This window comes from Antennarius striatus, chromosome 14 (assembly GCF_040054535.1).
Source record: "Antennarius striatus isolate MH-2024 chromosome 14, ASM4005453v1, whole genome shotgun sequence".
In the NCBI taxonomy this organism is placed as follows: Eukaryota; Metazoa; Chordata; class Actinopteri; order Lophiiformes; family Antennariidae; genus Antennarius; species Antennarius striatus.
In genome coordinates, this window is record NC_090789.1 from 10,154,147 (window position 1) to 10,170,093 (window position 15,947).

Below are 15,947 nucleotides of genomic sequence, written 5' to 3' on the forward strand. Positions count from 1 at the left end.
AGGTTGTAGTCATCAATCATCTTGTGTCAATGTAGTGTCAAGCCATCACGTTGCTGATCCCCCTCTGGTCATAGAATTGTGCGTGTGTGCGTGCGTGTGTGTGTTTGTGTGCATGCAGCTGTACGTGTTTATTTGGGAAGAATTGATCGTATTCTCATTATGCCTGGGGACTGTTCTCTTCGATGAGAGTTGATATAAAGCCGGGAGAGAATTAATTAGGTGAGATTCTTCGTTTTTGATATATCAGCTACACGCGTCTGACGTCAGACAGGCGCGCCTTAAAACCAAAGAGCACATCACAGGGAGACGCATGGTTTGATCACACACAAACACACACACACACACACACACACACATACACACACACACACACGCACACATTTTCTTGGGATTGTGGGATGGCAAAGGTACAGCAAAGGCTGTTTCTTCTAGGTGAATGAGGCGGGACCGCGAGGACATCGCCAAGAAAATACTTTTTAAAGACTGTTTTCCTGGAGCGTAAAATGAAAGTGGCGCGCAAAAATGAAAGTGATCCTTATTTGAACAAGGAGGTAAAAGGTTTTTAATTAATTTAAAAAGTGACATTTGATCAGGAGACTAGTTTTAAACTGGTGTCAGAGGCAGAAGACTTCCCTTGGCTCAGATACTGTTGGATGTCGTCCAGAGTCCGCGCACCAGCTTCTCTCTCTCTCACGTTTGAGCCATGGCTTACTCTCCGCTGGGATACTCCTACTCCACCGCGCCGCAGGTACAGTCAGTATTTCTAGTATGTTATTAAGTTACAGAAAATGCTACTTTGTAGGCAGTTGCAAAATATGAAAGATAATGTGAATTGTTTCATCACATTGTGTGACAATATCAGCAAGTAGCGCGACAATACTTCGTTCTCAGCGTTTTCAACTTTTTTTCCCCAACTCAAAAAAACAAACAAACCCTAACCTCACAGGAATAAAATAAATCAAAGATTACGAAGGGATTGTAAAGTGACATCTATTTTTTTAGTTTCTGATGACATCCAGCTCGTTGTCCGGTTGCTTGGAACCGGGTACGCCTCCGTCACACTCGATGCTGCGCTCCCCGAGCCAGGCGCTCACCTCCGGCACCGGCATCGGAGTCTACAGCGGCCCTTACCCAAAGAGTCAAGGTTATTATAACAGCTGCTCCAGCGACGCCACCGCTCTCTATTCCAGGGTACGTACAACTTTTTTATGTAGGTTTATTATCATTCGACCATCATTTCCGATATTTAAAATGCGTAATTACACATTTTGTGAGAGACAAGATGAATGAAAAGTTGAAGAACAACTTGTTCCCCTGAATGTTTTACAGAGTAGACCGTTCTCAATAATACCTGGATAGAATATAAACGTGTGACAAGATAGTAAATGTTTTATCAGGGGTGATCATTTGTATGAAAATAAGCATATTAAGATTATAATAAAACGTAAAGTAAATCTGAAAGATTCCAGTTGGGGGTGGATTTAAATCAAATTTCTTCATACTTCCAGGGACCGCTGGATCCCAAAGATGGAGTACATGTGGGAACATCTCAGACCTCCTACTACCCTTATGAGTATACTTTTGGACAGTATCCCTATGATAGATATGGGTGAGTCAGACTCTGCATACTGATAGAGGATGTTTGATTACCTTCAGTGAATCTGTTGTCTAAGCCCAATTCAAAGCATCATTATATGGATATCTGACAGCTTCTAATATGACTGCTGAGTCCCTCATAAAAAATAGCACATATCTTATTTTTATTGTTTCACATTTTCACATAAGGATAACACTGTAAGAAGAATATTGGTAATGGAAATTATTTTATAGAAACTGGCATAAGGTGTTTCTTTTGCGTTTTCAAACTCCACATCATTCAAGATACAATTAAAATGCTTTAAAGGCAAAATTTACTCTTAATTTCTTAGTAAAAGATGTTAAACTTGTATTTTTGGTGATAGCATACCTAAATATTCTTTCAAATGTCTGCATTTTGCAGGTATTCCTGCTCCGATGGTGCTTCCCGCCGTAAAAATGCCACCCGAGAGACCACCAGCACTCTGAAGGCTTGGCTGCAGGAACACCAGAAGAACCCGTACCCCACAAAGGGAGAGAAGATCATGCTTGCTATCATCACCAGGATGACTCTTACACAGGCAGGTTTTAGCAAAATACAGAGAAAGCTAGATTTTTATATCTTGAAGGGAAGCTCTCCCATTTCAGTTGGGAGTGAATTGTTCATCGACTTTTGTGCTCGCTTAATTATTTCACACCTTTTTTTAACCCTCTGTCCATTTTCCTTGTCTTCTTCTATTAGTTATTTTCCATTTCTTCACACCTGTAACATATATTGTTTTCTCCTGCTCATACAGTTGTATCTTCCCTTCCGATTTGTCCTCCGCCTCAGGTTTCTACTTGGTTTGCAAATGCACGCAGGAGACTGAAGAAGGAGAACAAAGTAACGTGGTCTCCTCGGGCTTGTAAAAGCTCTGACGACCGAGGCTGTGACGATGACAGTGATGAAGCAAAGAAGCCGCTTAAAAATGACAAAGACTGCCCCGGTGAGAATCTGTCACCACATTTTACATTCTACAAGATTTGCTAAAAGTCTGATGAGCACAAACATGACATGATTGCCATCGATCCTTATTCCAGATCAACAGTGTGCCGACCTGCAGAGTGACCTGGAGGATTTTGACCTGCTGGAGTCAGATGGTTCTGACTGTGAACGGAAACAACAGTTTCTTTCTGAGGACACTGGTGCCAACAAAGACTCAGCCCTTTCGCACGGGCATCTTACAAACACTCTGCATGGAAAAGAGAGATTGTCCCCAGACTACCCTAAGCTGACATCCATTCAAAAACAAACGCCAAATGCCTTCTATCCAAATTCAGACTTTCCCGGCACAGACATAAAACCAAAAATCTGGTCCATTGCTCACACAGCCGTGTCTTTGAATGCCAGCTTGCAGCCAGAATTCCCTCCATGTATGCAGTCGTCGAATGGCTCTTCCTCTCCAGCGTATCAATCAAATATGGCGCTAAGCAAGGTGGAGCGACAACAGGAATCACCAGTTGCTACGCTAAGGGAATGGATGGATGGAGTTTTTCATGGTCCTCCTCCTCTCCAACAGCCCAAACCAGCTGATGTGTGGAAAGGCTTGAATGATGCTGTGATTGGCATCAGAACACCCGGACAATCCTTTGAAATTCTTAGGTCGACATCGTCTTTGTAGTGCAACTAGCATATGAACAATGGAAGATTATAAAGACTGTTGGACATTATAGAGCATACGTTGTTGTTTTGACTGGGGTAGTTGACTGCTCGCTTGCACCAGACACAGCTATTACCTTTGCATCTACTGTCAAACTTTAATTTTCGCACTGCACCCCTGTAGTCAGTTTACGATGAAAGGGGGAAAATATTGCTATGAAAAATCTTAGTAACAAGTGAAACTATGATTCCTTGATTCCTGGCAGGTAAACTGAAGCAGGTAAACTGAAACGGGCTTCTCTTTTTTTAGCCAGCCATCAATTTTGCTGTCTGAAATGGCAACTTTCTGTAGCAGATTTTTAAAGCCATAGCTAGCATTCCAATTAAAAAAAAAAAACTTTTCTCAGTTTATCAAAAGACTTAGAACCAACTCATTGTATAATGTGAGCAGCTGTATCTTGTCAAGCAGTTCTCGAGCATTCCCTTCTTGGAAACATACTGGACATGATAACAGACAGAGGGTAAGGTTTTGCGTTCAAGGCAAAAGTTTTGCATAGCCTCTCCAGTTTTATGATAGCCCTACAGCTGTGGCAGATGTAATGTTGTCTCAGGTAATGGTTACAAGAGTTGGTGGAGAACTAAAGCCCCCAAAACCACTTAGAAGAATGGCAGAACTGTTAACATTAGTCAACACTTGATCAGCAACCATGTGTGACTTCCCACAATGTGAAAACACTAGTAAACAGATGTGCTGCTACTATATGTTACTTCGCAACCCCTTCAAACAATGTAATTAACGCTATTTCATTATATTCTCAGTGGCTTGAGCAACAATTTCTGCTTTCATTAGATAAATTAGGCAACTGGACATGCTATTTATCACAAGTTACATTGTAGTGTAAAAAGAAAATGTTTCAATTATTCATTGTGTTTTTGGCTTTAGAAAAGTCAGGGGGAAAAAAACCCCACCACCCTATAAATGAATCAAGAAATCAAATATTTTTTTTATACTACAGGAACATATTCAACACTTCCAATGAGTAGATAAAGCCAAAGTGATAGACCTGGTAACCCAGTCAGTGTTCCAACAGGATCTGATAAACAGTCAGATAAAAAGTTACAAAGATATTTTAGCATCTGCAAAGACCCAAACCTGCTTGCAACTTACAAAACTCTAATGTGTGTCATTAATTTTCAAATGTGTTAGAGCAAAATAATGTCACCACAAAAAGTTCTTGCAGGAAGGCTATACAGTTGACACACATGAAAAATATACATTTTTGTACACTTGCACTAAAACTATAACCTGCACATGCACTGACTCACAAAAATAAAAGGTGTATCTAATAGCATGGCAAACTTCTCTGACTGTCCTCTCATAGCAACTCTTCACTGGTAACATCTCAGACGACGTAAACTGTGTTCAAGAATAGTGGAAAATACCTCTGTGGCACTGGTCATGTGTGTTTTGAGTCTTTGTGTGCGTGTGTGTTTTGAGGGAAGAAGGGGGGAAGTGAATGGTATTCAGCCGTGACTAATGGAAACACACAGAGGAGGGTACTGCTAAATTGTTAAATCGATGCCACTTCCACCTCGACTCCAGATATAGCTGCAATCAGCGGTGCGTCCCTTTTCATTAAGCTTTTGACTTTGTCAACCTGGTGCGGTAAAAAAATTCAACACGCACAAATTGCTTCATGAAACCTTGTAGATAATTTGAAGTGTCACATCTAGTGTATATCTACTACTTTTCTACTACTACATATCTATCTACTTTCATGCAACCAATATCAATACACATCATTGAAATAAATAGAATTAAGAAATTATTAGGCCTGACTGCTTTATGGCAAATTTATTTTAAATTGTTTTGAGTAACTTATATTGACACAGAAAAATTTTGCACCAGAGATATATAAACCAACACTTTCTAAAACAAAACACAACAAGAAAGAGTGAAAAGTTTTTTTTTTGTAACCTCCGTCTTTTTTCCTCAGTCTGTTTTCGATTTAGGAAGAGTGATAAAGTATTTATCAGAACAGAGGAGGGATCTGCCTGGGCTTTGTATGGAATTAACCATTTCAGATTAAATAATTTAGGATGAATTCAACCGAGAATTTCATTCTGTTTCTGTCTCATAAATAAATTAGATTTAAGATGATAAATAATGACATCGGACTTCTTATTTCTGTGAAGTTTTCTTTCTTCCACTGGTAGACCAAAAGGATCTGATTGTGGTTGGCAGAAATATATATTTTTTGTACTCAAACTTACACTCAAACTTTTCTTTTTTGTTTATAAATATAATATATTGAACATGTACAATTTAGTATCCTTTTAGAAAAATCTGATGCCATACGAAGAGGTGGTTGGGCTATGAAGCATGTAGAATTGTAATCAGATTAAAGGTTGACAAACTGCTGAGTATAGGGTTAAGAGACAGGTAATCCTTGCAGTCACCATTAGCTGTTTACAATATGGTCTCTCCATCACAGAGCATGAGGAACTGTCAAGAGGATGTAGTATACACTGAGGATTAAAACTGATGTAATTCAAGGAGGAAACGGAGCCACAATGGCCCTGAGATGTGCAAAAACAATAAAACGTTTTAAAAGTTTTTTGTTTTTTTTAAAGTATTGGGTTCCTCTTTAAGAAAACATGATAAAATTAACTATTCATTTGTTGCAAGTTAAAATTAAACCTCCTGTCTTTGAACAAGAGTTTCTATCACTATCTGTAGTCACAAGTCCAAATCAAGTTTTAAGTGTTTGGTTGGAAGTCTTTGTCAAGCCATGTATGTTTAAGAGTAGGTAAAGATGAAGCTTATGTATCCTAATAGTGAAAAGTAGATTCTCCCTACAGCGACAGGTAAGACAGAGTGTACACATTACAATCAAACAATGATCATCCTGACAAAAGCAAAGAGTAATGTTGGATAACAATAGATATAAGTCAATGATGAAGGAAGAAGAAAAGTAAGCAAAGCACAGTCAGCACTCCTCTTTGTCCAAAACAGGTCCAGAAAATCAGCCAATAGATTTTGATGAGATTCTGTTATATCTGGATCTCAGGCAAAAGAGGACCGTAATGTATGTGTTTTGAGGCAGATGATGAGTGTGGATGTGGATTCTACATCCCTTTTGCTTTTCTTCAACCTAGCAAGAGTCAATTTGCTAGGTTGAAGACCTAATAAATACATATTTTTTAAAAACATATAAAGTTGGGGGCAATTCTTGATATTCAACATTTGAGATTTTATTGAGATTTTTCAGGGTCATCTGATTATTTTGGTACAAGGCAGATCCAGGTAGAGCACATCTTCACAGTGACATCACAGTGTTTGCGTTGCCTGGGTGTATCGATCAAATTGATGATCATCTCACACAAATACAAATTGTGTCACCATGAGATCCAAAATCCAGAAATCAATTTTTAATTATTCAGTTTTTTAGGTGGAGACATTTTTAGAGGTGTGTGATTTTGGGTTATGGTTTATATTTTTCAATGTACATCTCTTTTTTTCTCTCTCACGAAGGATACAGGTGATAGCGCAAAGGTTAAACAGTCGCCGGCCGCCAACCCGGAGCCACAGAATAGTACGCAGGACACGGATTACAACACAAAGGATGGACAGAGTGATATGGTGAAGGCTGAAGGGGCCAGAGAGACAGCCGCCAGGATGGTAGAGTCTCTGCTGGAGAAGGACGAGGATGATGATGATATTGTGATAGACAAGGAATTATTAAAGATAACTCTTAAAAGGAAAAACATTAACACAAGAATGAATAAAGCAATGAAAATTGCTAAAGAAACACCTGAGACACCTCCTGATATGACTAACTCTTAGAACAAAAATGACAACAGTCTGAAAGAGGTCGCAACAGAAAAATACGATCCCCAAAAGATAAAAAAATTCCTTCAAGACACAGTTTCGAGGGCAAAACTAGAACATTTTTTTCCTGACCTCAACATGTTTCTGGATTGCGTCAGCTTTTATATGAAAAGTAAAACAAGAAGTGGTGAACCAGTTTTTACAGACCGAGAGTTTTATAGATTGAAAAAAAACTAAGGAAAAAGTAAAAGACACGATTGTAGAAGAAATGATTGTGGAGAACGGATAATTGTTTTTTTTTCTAAAGTTTGTCTGTTTTTTTTTTTTTTTTAGTTTGATAAATGTTAAAAGGTTAGATGTTTATTTGTTCAGAAAACACACAATACTATTTAAAATCCTCTTTATGTGAATCTCTTGGATTTTGTGTCAACGTGAATATTTGTAATTGGACTTTTTTGAATAAATGTGATGTTAAAAATCAAAAAAATTAAATCAAATCTCTCCCTCTGTCTCTCTCACTCGACCTGTCGAGGATGCCTACCTCGTTCTCAGGTCTGCTCTGAAATGTCTTCCTGTTGAAACACAGTTTTTCCTTACTGCTGTTGCCAAGTGCCTTCTCAGGGGGGCTTGTTGAGTCAATAAAATGGAGGGTATTGTTGAGGCCTGCTCTATATATAAAGTTTCCTTAAAATTATACTACAAGGTTCTCTACCAAATAATTGATGCGAGAGGTGTTAAACGTAAAAATGAACATATGAGTTTTAAAATTGCCCCTAGATCTTCCCACAACTAAAAGAAAAAAGTAGTAGCATGACTGGTTGAGGGTTTCATTTAGATTTTTTCTCTGTCTTCCTCTCCTTAATTGTTAAGCCTTCACCCATTTTGTTCTTTTTTTTACTTCCTTCCCTATCCCCATATCTCATTCTGAGTATCTGTCCTCCATATTAACCCCTCGTCTCCCCCTCTCTCTTTTCTTCCGCTTGGCTCACATCACCTGTCTGCTGTCGACACACAAGCCATCCTCTCAACATCCAGTCTGACATGAAGGCCTTCTCCCTGGGCCATTTTATATGATTAAGCCTCAGTGTTAGGTTAGGGTTGCATGTTTGGAGAATGTATATACTGCTATTCACTCAACTGGCTCACAGGTTAAATATTGAATGTGTTGACAGCATTTGTTTGGCCGAAAGTCAATATCATCCAATCTGTCCCTGTAAAAAATATTTTCAGAATAACTTCCTCTTGTAAAGTTTCCACTGGAATGTTTGCTCAGTTAGTATTGACAACTTAAATTAGTCCTCCTCCTGATACCTGTTTCCTTTCATCACCTGTCACACACACACAAACACATATACAGTTTTGAAGCCTCTCGTGTCTTGTCACACACACTTTGGTTTCTGCTATCAAAGTGCTGAGTGCAAACTCTCCTCCAAAAATTGTCACATGTTGCCAGAAGTGTCTCACTCCCTGTGGTAACCCTCTGCACAAGAACAAGTCATTATTTCCATCGTAAAGGTCAGAAGTCCTGTCACCTTACTCTAAAGTGGGGCTGACTGGAGACGACCTGAGACAATGACCAAAGGTCACTTTTCTGTTTCGCTTCTTACATCGTGGGTATGGTTTTGGGGAAGGGCTGCTCCTCAATCTGCCCATGAGCTCCTTTTGGTCACAGTGGCTTCCAGACAGGGAGGTTCAGATAATTGGCTACAGGAAGCTCCTTAATGAGCCTGTGGGTCTGTAATATGACACATCTTCAAGGAGAAATATTTTAATAGGGCAATTACAGCACCGAGAAGGATGTTTTGCGTGGAATGAGTGATTGTTGTGAAGGGGCACAATGTTAAGGAATTCAATGGCATTTAACTCCATCATCTATTGTGTGGCTCAGCAGTGAGCTTCTCAGTATGATTTCAGTCTTATATTAGCTTTAAACAGCCTGACCCAACAGTGCAGGTCACATTTTGCATATGACTTGCGCTTATAATTTTTATGCAGAAATTAACTGAATGGAGCCAGACATCTCTCAGATGATTTCAAGGCGGAGCTGCAAATTGTCTTCCATAAAATTGGTATAATCCAGCTTTATAGTGTGAAGTTATTTTACATATATGATTTTGAACAACGTGGTTGGTTGATAACTTTAAGAGCAGTGGATGATTCAACAGTGCAGTTAAATCCAGCATAAAAACGCTGCACTGTTTAATTCAGCACAATTCATATGCTCAGTTTCATCTAAAGATTTTGCCTCAGGCAATCAACCAACCACCACCACTGAACTGCTCAGACTTAACCGCAAGACCACGTCAGCTCTCTGACACTAACCTGGCGCGCCTGTCTCATTTTAACAATACACCTCTCCTCCCTTCAATCATCCAAAAAGGTCTGACTATAGATGAGGTTAACTACAGCATAAGCCTCACTTTCAGGAGTCACCAGGGCCAATTATATCAGCCTGACTTCTCTCCTCAACCTGAGCTCTATGGTGTGGAAAATGCAGTTCCACTGGCTGCATCACTGGGGACAGAACAGGCTAGTGCTGTCTGGAGCCTGAGCCAAGTGCAGGCCAATTTGGCATGCAGAGGTCTATGGAGAATAAGCCTGATGAAATATATATATGATCTTCTTCAAACATGTATTGTTCCGCACTAGTGTGTCTTATCAGGCCGGCTCCCTCTTGACGTCTTCCAGGCTTGGCAGATGAAGACTCAACAGAGCTGTGTGGGACGAATACACAAGGAATGCCACGGCACTCCTTGCAGTAAGCACCACAGACTGGACACGTCTTGCCTGCTTATCGATGGAAACTAATTGAAAAGACTGTAACTACAAGATAGCACCTCTTTGTGTTCCATGGTACAGATAACAATTGAGCAGATATTTTTGTAACCTATTAACCTTCCCTTTTTAGAAGTTAGAGCAATTTTTAGAAGTTAAAGCAAGATTTTTTATTGGGCTAAAACCTGTCGGTGTTCGTGCTTAAAATAAGCAGGTTTAGTTTGTACAATGGAAAATGTGTATCTAGTTTTTCTGCTGCAGGACACGATCGTCTCCATGGGGCAGATTTAACCCATCTACAGAACACTGCTGACCTCTGCCGTCGCAGTGAGGAACTGCACTTTCCTTTTCTATCCAATTCCCTACATCCTGGAAACTAAACAAAAAAAGCATTAATTAAAACACACTCAGACAGACAGACATAATTTATTAACCAATATGGTGATTTACATAGAGAAGCAAAAAATAAGACAAAGCTTCAGTGATGATGCTTCTGCTTGAACTGTAATCCACAGTAGCCACATGTGCCTACTTTTGTGTCTTTATCCTGGAGAAAGAGATGGAAAAGAATACAATGAGAAAGTGTGAGTGACTTATTTGCTTAATTTCCTGCAAAGATGGTTATAAATGATCCAACTCTAAAAGATATCACATAAAACACAGGTGATCTCAGAGGAAAACCATAGAGTACACATGGTGACATTATTTGATTCAAACGTCCATGAATCTCATTGTTAAGCCAATATTAAATTGCAATTTTGGGCACAATTTGGGTTTATGTCACATGTGTGAGGCAAAAGTATTTGATGCTAATGAAAAATTGCAACTTAGAATGAATCTGCTATAGCCTTTTAGTCAAATTTAATCTTTGTCCACATTTGCAGTTCTCGTACAGCAACTCTTGAAACATTTAAGCAGCTACAATTCCCTGCTGACATATTGCTTTTCACATGCAGTAAGACAAAATCCATAGTTATAAACCTATACATTGCATTATTACTGCATTGTACAGTATGAACATTGAGTAATGACTATGCATATATGTACACAATTTCAACAAACAGAATATAGAGGGCAAGTTTTAGGATACAATATTTAATCATCCTTTGTTATGTATCCACCTTATCCTAGAACTCATTCATTCACATTTGACAATCCCCTTTCCCAAAATTTAGGAACAACTCAAGAATCTTTTATTATCAATAGTAATTGACAATTAATTCAGAACAGCCAACAAGTGCCTTAACTCCAGAAAAAGTTTATTCTGATCCAAAGTAACCAAAGTAGTGGGTGGTTGTGAACAAACAGTTCAGAGAAATCATGACAGAGATGACTGATAAATACACCATGTGATTTATCCTGTATATGTAACTTTATACTACAAACGATCTTATCACCATATCATGATATATACGTTTATGCTTGTGTGTGCAGACTCTCACCAGATTGATGTAGATCTTGGGGTGGCCCAGGGCTCCTCCACCTCCATCACAGGACACCACTCTGGCCTCAATATCTGTCACTGGCTCCTCTGCCACTAGTTCAATGGCAAAGTTCTTATTCACCTTGACACACACACACAACGAGATCTCTGTAGTTATCAGCACAGTAAAATGTAAAGGCTGATGATACAACCATGTGCTTTATGACAGAGTTGTCCCCTTATTAGGAGTCTGAGTGACAAAATCTAATATGGGCAAAAAAAAATCTGAATTCAACTATGAGGCATGTGTTTAGAAAATATCTGTAACCGGTCGTCCAGCATCAAGAATCATAAGTACTTTATAGTAAGCACTGAATGTTTTACCTTCTATTAATAAAGAAGTTATTTGTCAATCAAGGGTCTAAAAGGCAGAGGGTGTCATACTGATTAAGGCCTGTAATGCCCCTGATGTATTTACGTACAGTAAAGGTTCTGTCGATATTTACAGTATATTTACAGTAAAACATGCAAGTGTAATACTTGTGAAAATGTTTTAAATATGTGAAATGACGGGCAGATTTACTGCAGTAATTCAGATTTATAAACTTACTGCATCGATGTTATGCATCCAGAAACGAAGCTAGATTTAGTCAGAGTTGACCGGTTTCGTTTAAATTTGCTGACTCGAGTATTTCCTAATCTCACCTCCTTCTGTTTGCGGATGAATCTTGCTCTCCTGTGATCGTTTTCATCGAAGACCTGAGGAAATGTTATGAAATTTCATCGCAGGTTCACACTCCGTCACCGTTATTTTGATGTTAGTCACAGAAGTCCCTTTGAACATAATATTTTCCTAATTGCAAAAATAGCATAAACCACAAGTTGCCCTTTACTCTTCAATGCAACATTTCAAAAGAAAAAGCTTCGCATAGGCGGCTGTCCGACAATGGATCTACTAGCCACACTGACACCTTGATGCTAAACTGACGTTGGACCACTCGGTATAAACAACACCGGAGAATCCGGGAGAATCACTTGCATGCCTACCTGGCCTGTGTGAGTTATGGGCTCGCCGGTACTGGAAGTCTCAACGCCATAGCAATGAGCACTTAAAGCAGACAACCTCGAAGGTAAAGCTAACGCCTTAACATTTTTGCTGAAGGACAACAGCCTACCCAACGTAGCCGCCATGTTTACTAGAGACAATTTCCCAACTGACATTGCGGCGAAAGCGTCCTGAAATTTTATCAAAAAATTTGTCTGTCAGGTCCAGAATATTTGTATGTCCCATCATAGGATTTAAGTTTACGTTACTATGCCATATATTCGTTTTACATTATTACAATAAATTTGCACATCTATTTAAAAGGTAACAAATAACGCCGTATATGTCATTATGGAGAGATATTTCAACATGGCCAGTTGCCTGATAGTCTATACTGAGGGAGAAATTTATCATATAGACAAGCGGAAGTAAGCGTTTGTATCGCCACACTCAAGATCAGCACAGCGGTCGTGTTGTGGCGCATCAAGCTCAACAATCAGGACATATCTCTTGTTTCTTACCCCCAAGAAACATATAAAAGGTTTGTTTACATTTTAAATTTGTGGTAGCGTTGTGTAATGTATGGACACTGTAGGCCACTTTTGTGTGAAGCTGCGCTTGAACTAGCAGCTAAAATGTGCTAATCAGTCGATACATGCTACATCCTTAGCTACCATTCAATACAGCCTCACAATAAAAAATAAAATATACAGTATTGTATATTTTTGTTTGACTTTTATAATGGATTCGTGTAAAACTCCATACTTCTCACAAATTGCCATCTGCCGTCACATAATTTGTACATGAGATTCATTTGATAGCTGGGTGTGTTAATCTGGGCGTCTATGATATTTACTTAAGAATTGAACAGTGTTTTGTCCTAATGGGGTTTACTGTAATGCAACAACGTCATGGTGAATTTATTTCTGTTTGAGAGAGAAAATAATTTTTTAAAATATTCTCCTCTATCCTTCTGTAGCTTTTGACACCATGGCACATCGTCTATTTCAGCACCTCGCTCCCTCTCTAACTCGCCAAGTGTTTCAGGGGAAAGGGCTGAATTTGATCTTCTCACCACTCTCTACTCTGAGGGGTCTCTGGACCCTAAAATCAGTTTCCAGCGCACTGTCCCTGTCATCATCCAGAATTTGCATCAACCAGTGTCTCTCCTCCAGCTCTGCTCAGTGTGGGTCATCTCTCTTTGGACAGTGTCAACGTCTTCCCTGCATCAAGCAGTCAGCAGGGATGAAAACCAAGTCTTCCCTGAAGAAGCGTTGCAGAGACTGTTTTTTTGTTAGACGGAGGGGACATTTGTTTGTGTTTTGCAAGACAAATCCAAGACACAAACAAAGGCAGTTCTAAAATGTTGGAGGAATATTAAAGACATTGGGCACATTTGGAAAATCTTTGCTACAAAATAAATGATTTGGCTGAAAAATGTTTTTGTTGTTGTTCTTTTCCATTCACTTATTCTTTTTTTGTTTGCAGCAGCAATAGCTCAAAATAGCAAAACAGCATAGGGTATTTACAATAAATTAACTGTTCGGTGTGGCTTATGATGATCTGTAATCCATGATTTTTTAAATGTCCTAAATATTTAGATAGATGTATACTTTATTAATCCCGGAGGAAATTGCACATATCCATTGCTCAGGCGTTACATAACGATAAATACTGGATAAACGCCAGAAGAAAAAGAAACTGACATCACAGGACATACCACAAGATATACACTACACTAAACAGTATAAAATTAAATAAAATCCATTCAACCACGTGCTGACCTCCTGAGAGAGTCATTGTACCCCCTGATGGCACCAGTGTAACAAATGTGAGATTCATTTCATGCTGACTTTAATTTGTATCACACCTTTTAAGGCATCAGAGATCATTTTACAAAATAAGGAATGTAAGAACATTAACAACATCTGGAAAGAAGGTAAAAAATACACTTTGAACATAGACTACAAATTACAGGGAAATACACAACTACTGCATTAAATTTTACTTGCAGTAGAAAAAATGCATTTCTGCGTCAATTGTATGGTCATCCATAACAAAAATGTAAAAAATATTAATCACTTTTTAATGTTTTCACAACGCCGTTATCACACAGACTTGACGTCGCAGAATGATTTTTCTTGTTATCCGCAAGAGGGAGCCAAAGTACAACATGAATACAGGCTCCGACATGTCTTACACACTGATCTCTTTGACTCTTTTATGATCACTGTTATATACTCTATATTGCCCCTGTCGCACTGTGGTTCCAACAGGATATCCAGCCTGAATACACATGAGGTTATATGAGTAATGGGCTCTAAATCCCCAAAATAGTCATTTGTTTTACAAAGGAAATAAAGCACAATTCTCATAATTCAAGCTGTAGTGTTATGGAAACGATGTTTGGCAACAAACAACTGAGCCTTTGAGCACACTTAAATAGTTTTCTTAAAAGTTGGTATCAGCAATGGAACAAAAAACACCTGCCTGTGGGCGCTGTAATTTAATCGCGTTGTATATTTTAAATTCCAGAACACACGTCAACATAATTCACCTGCTAACCGAAGTTCACATGTGATGCTGACAGACCTTAACTGTAGATCACTTGGAAGCAGCATTTCCTTTAACCAACAGGTGTTCATAATAGAGCTCACACATTTCTGAAATGCAGTTGATAAACCAATCATCTCACAGTACACTGGAAAGGACACATGCGACTTTGAGCATAACAGGGAATTTATTTGTATGAGTTCAGGTTCTCTTAAATTCAAAAAAGGTAAATGTGATTAAATATCAGCTATTTTTCTTTTATCCGGGTCTGGTTGTAAAGAGTACATTAGAAACATATGAGAAACGGACTTTACTGTCAAATACATACACTAACTTCTCACCGACACCTGTGACCGCGTTGGACGCTCGTGTGTGCGCCAGGTTGTCTGAGTTAATGGTCCCTTCAGAATAAAAGCTTGGATAAATGGTTGTACAGTATTTAGCTTTAGTTTTAGAGGACACTGTTGCAGTGTTGGCTGCTCAAGGACTTTAAAAAAGTCAACACTTAATTTTTGGCTCAATTTGAAAAAAAGTTTTAGCCCTTTTTGAATTTGGTGGTACAACTACGTAAAGACAAGGCAGCTTTGGTGATCATTCTCTTCATACTAGATCATGTTAGCGACCAATCTTGTGATAAATTGCCGAGTCTTAAAACACAGTTATATGAGAAATAGGCACGATGGCCTTTTTTAACAAAATGCAGATTAATCTGTGGAAACAAATTGTTTCTGATACTCGTGCAAACAGAAAAAGCATTTAACAAGCAATCCGCTACAGAAAATATAACGGAAACAACAGCTCATCAAATTGAATGAATACATTTCTACATCATTTTCTAGTAGAGAGGTGAGTCTGTCAACCTGGGAGTTTAAGGGCAATAAGGTAAGAACAAGAAATGATTGAATCATTTAAAATGTATCTATTTTAATTGCAGACTTGTCTTCCAGTTGTCTTTGCTGCAATCATTCATATATAACTTTTCCCAGAATGACTGACAAAACATTGATGGGAATGTGCTCAGTGAGTTAGAAGTCATATAATATCAGATTTGTCCACTGATGCTGCTGTCACATCAGAGAGAATCATGCTTTAAGAACACGTAAGA

At 38.7% G+C, this 15,947-nt stretch overlaps 2 protein-coding genes across 2 annotated transcripts; one reads left to right on the forward strand and one right to left on the reverse strand.

Annotated features, from left to right (window-relative positions):
• Positions 1 to 447: 447 nt before the first annotated feature.
• irx4b (iroquois homeobox 4b) lies at positions 448 to 3,236 on the forward strand. The gene is made up of 6 exons (XM_068333846.1): positions 448 to 748; positions 1,003 to 1,191; positions 1,509 to 1,609; positions 2,000 to 2,156; positions 2,408 to 2,561; positions 2,656 to 3,236. The coding sequence occupies exons 1-6, from the start codon at positions 704 to 706 to the stop codon at positions 3,234 to 3,236; spliced, it is 1,227 nt and encodes a 408-aa protein (XP_068189947.1). The 5' UTR covers positions 448 to 703.
• A 6,992-nt stretch (positions 3,237 to 10,228) lies between these two features.
• On the reverse strand, positions 10,229 to 12,475 carry ndufs6 (NADH:ubiquinone oxidoreductase subunit S6). Its single transcript, XM_068333204.1, has 4 exons — positions 12,292 to 12,475; positions 11,950 to 12,003; positions 11,264 to 11,386; positions 10,229 to 10,368 (listed from the first exon to the last, which is right to left on the reverse strand). Exons 1-4 carry the CDS (start codon positions 12,463 to 12,465, stop codon positions 10,300 to 10,302), a joined length of 420 nt encoding a protein of 139 aa, XP_068189305.1. The 5' UTR covers positions 12,466 to 12,475; the 3' UTR covers positions 10,229 to 10,299.
• Between the last annotated feature and the right edge of the window lie 3,472 nt (positions 12,476 to 15,947).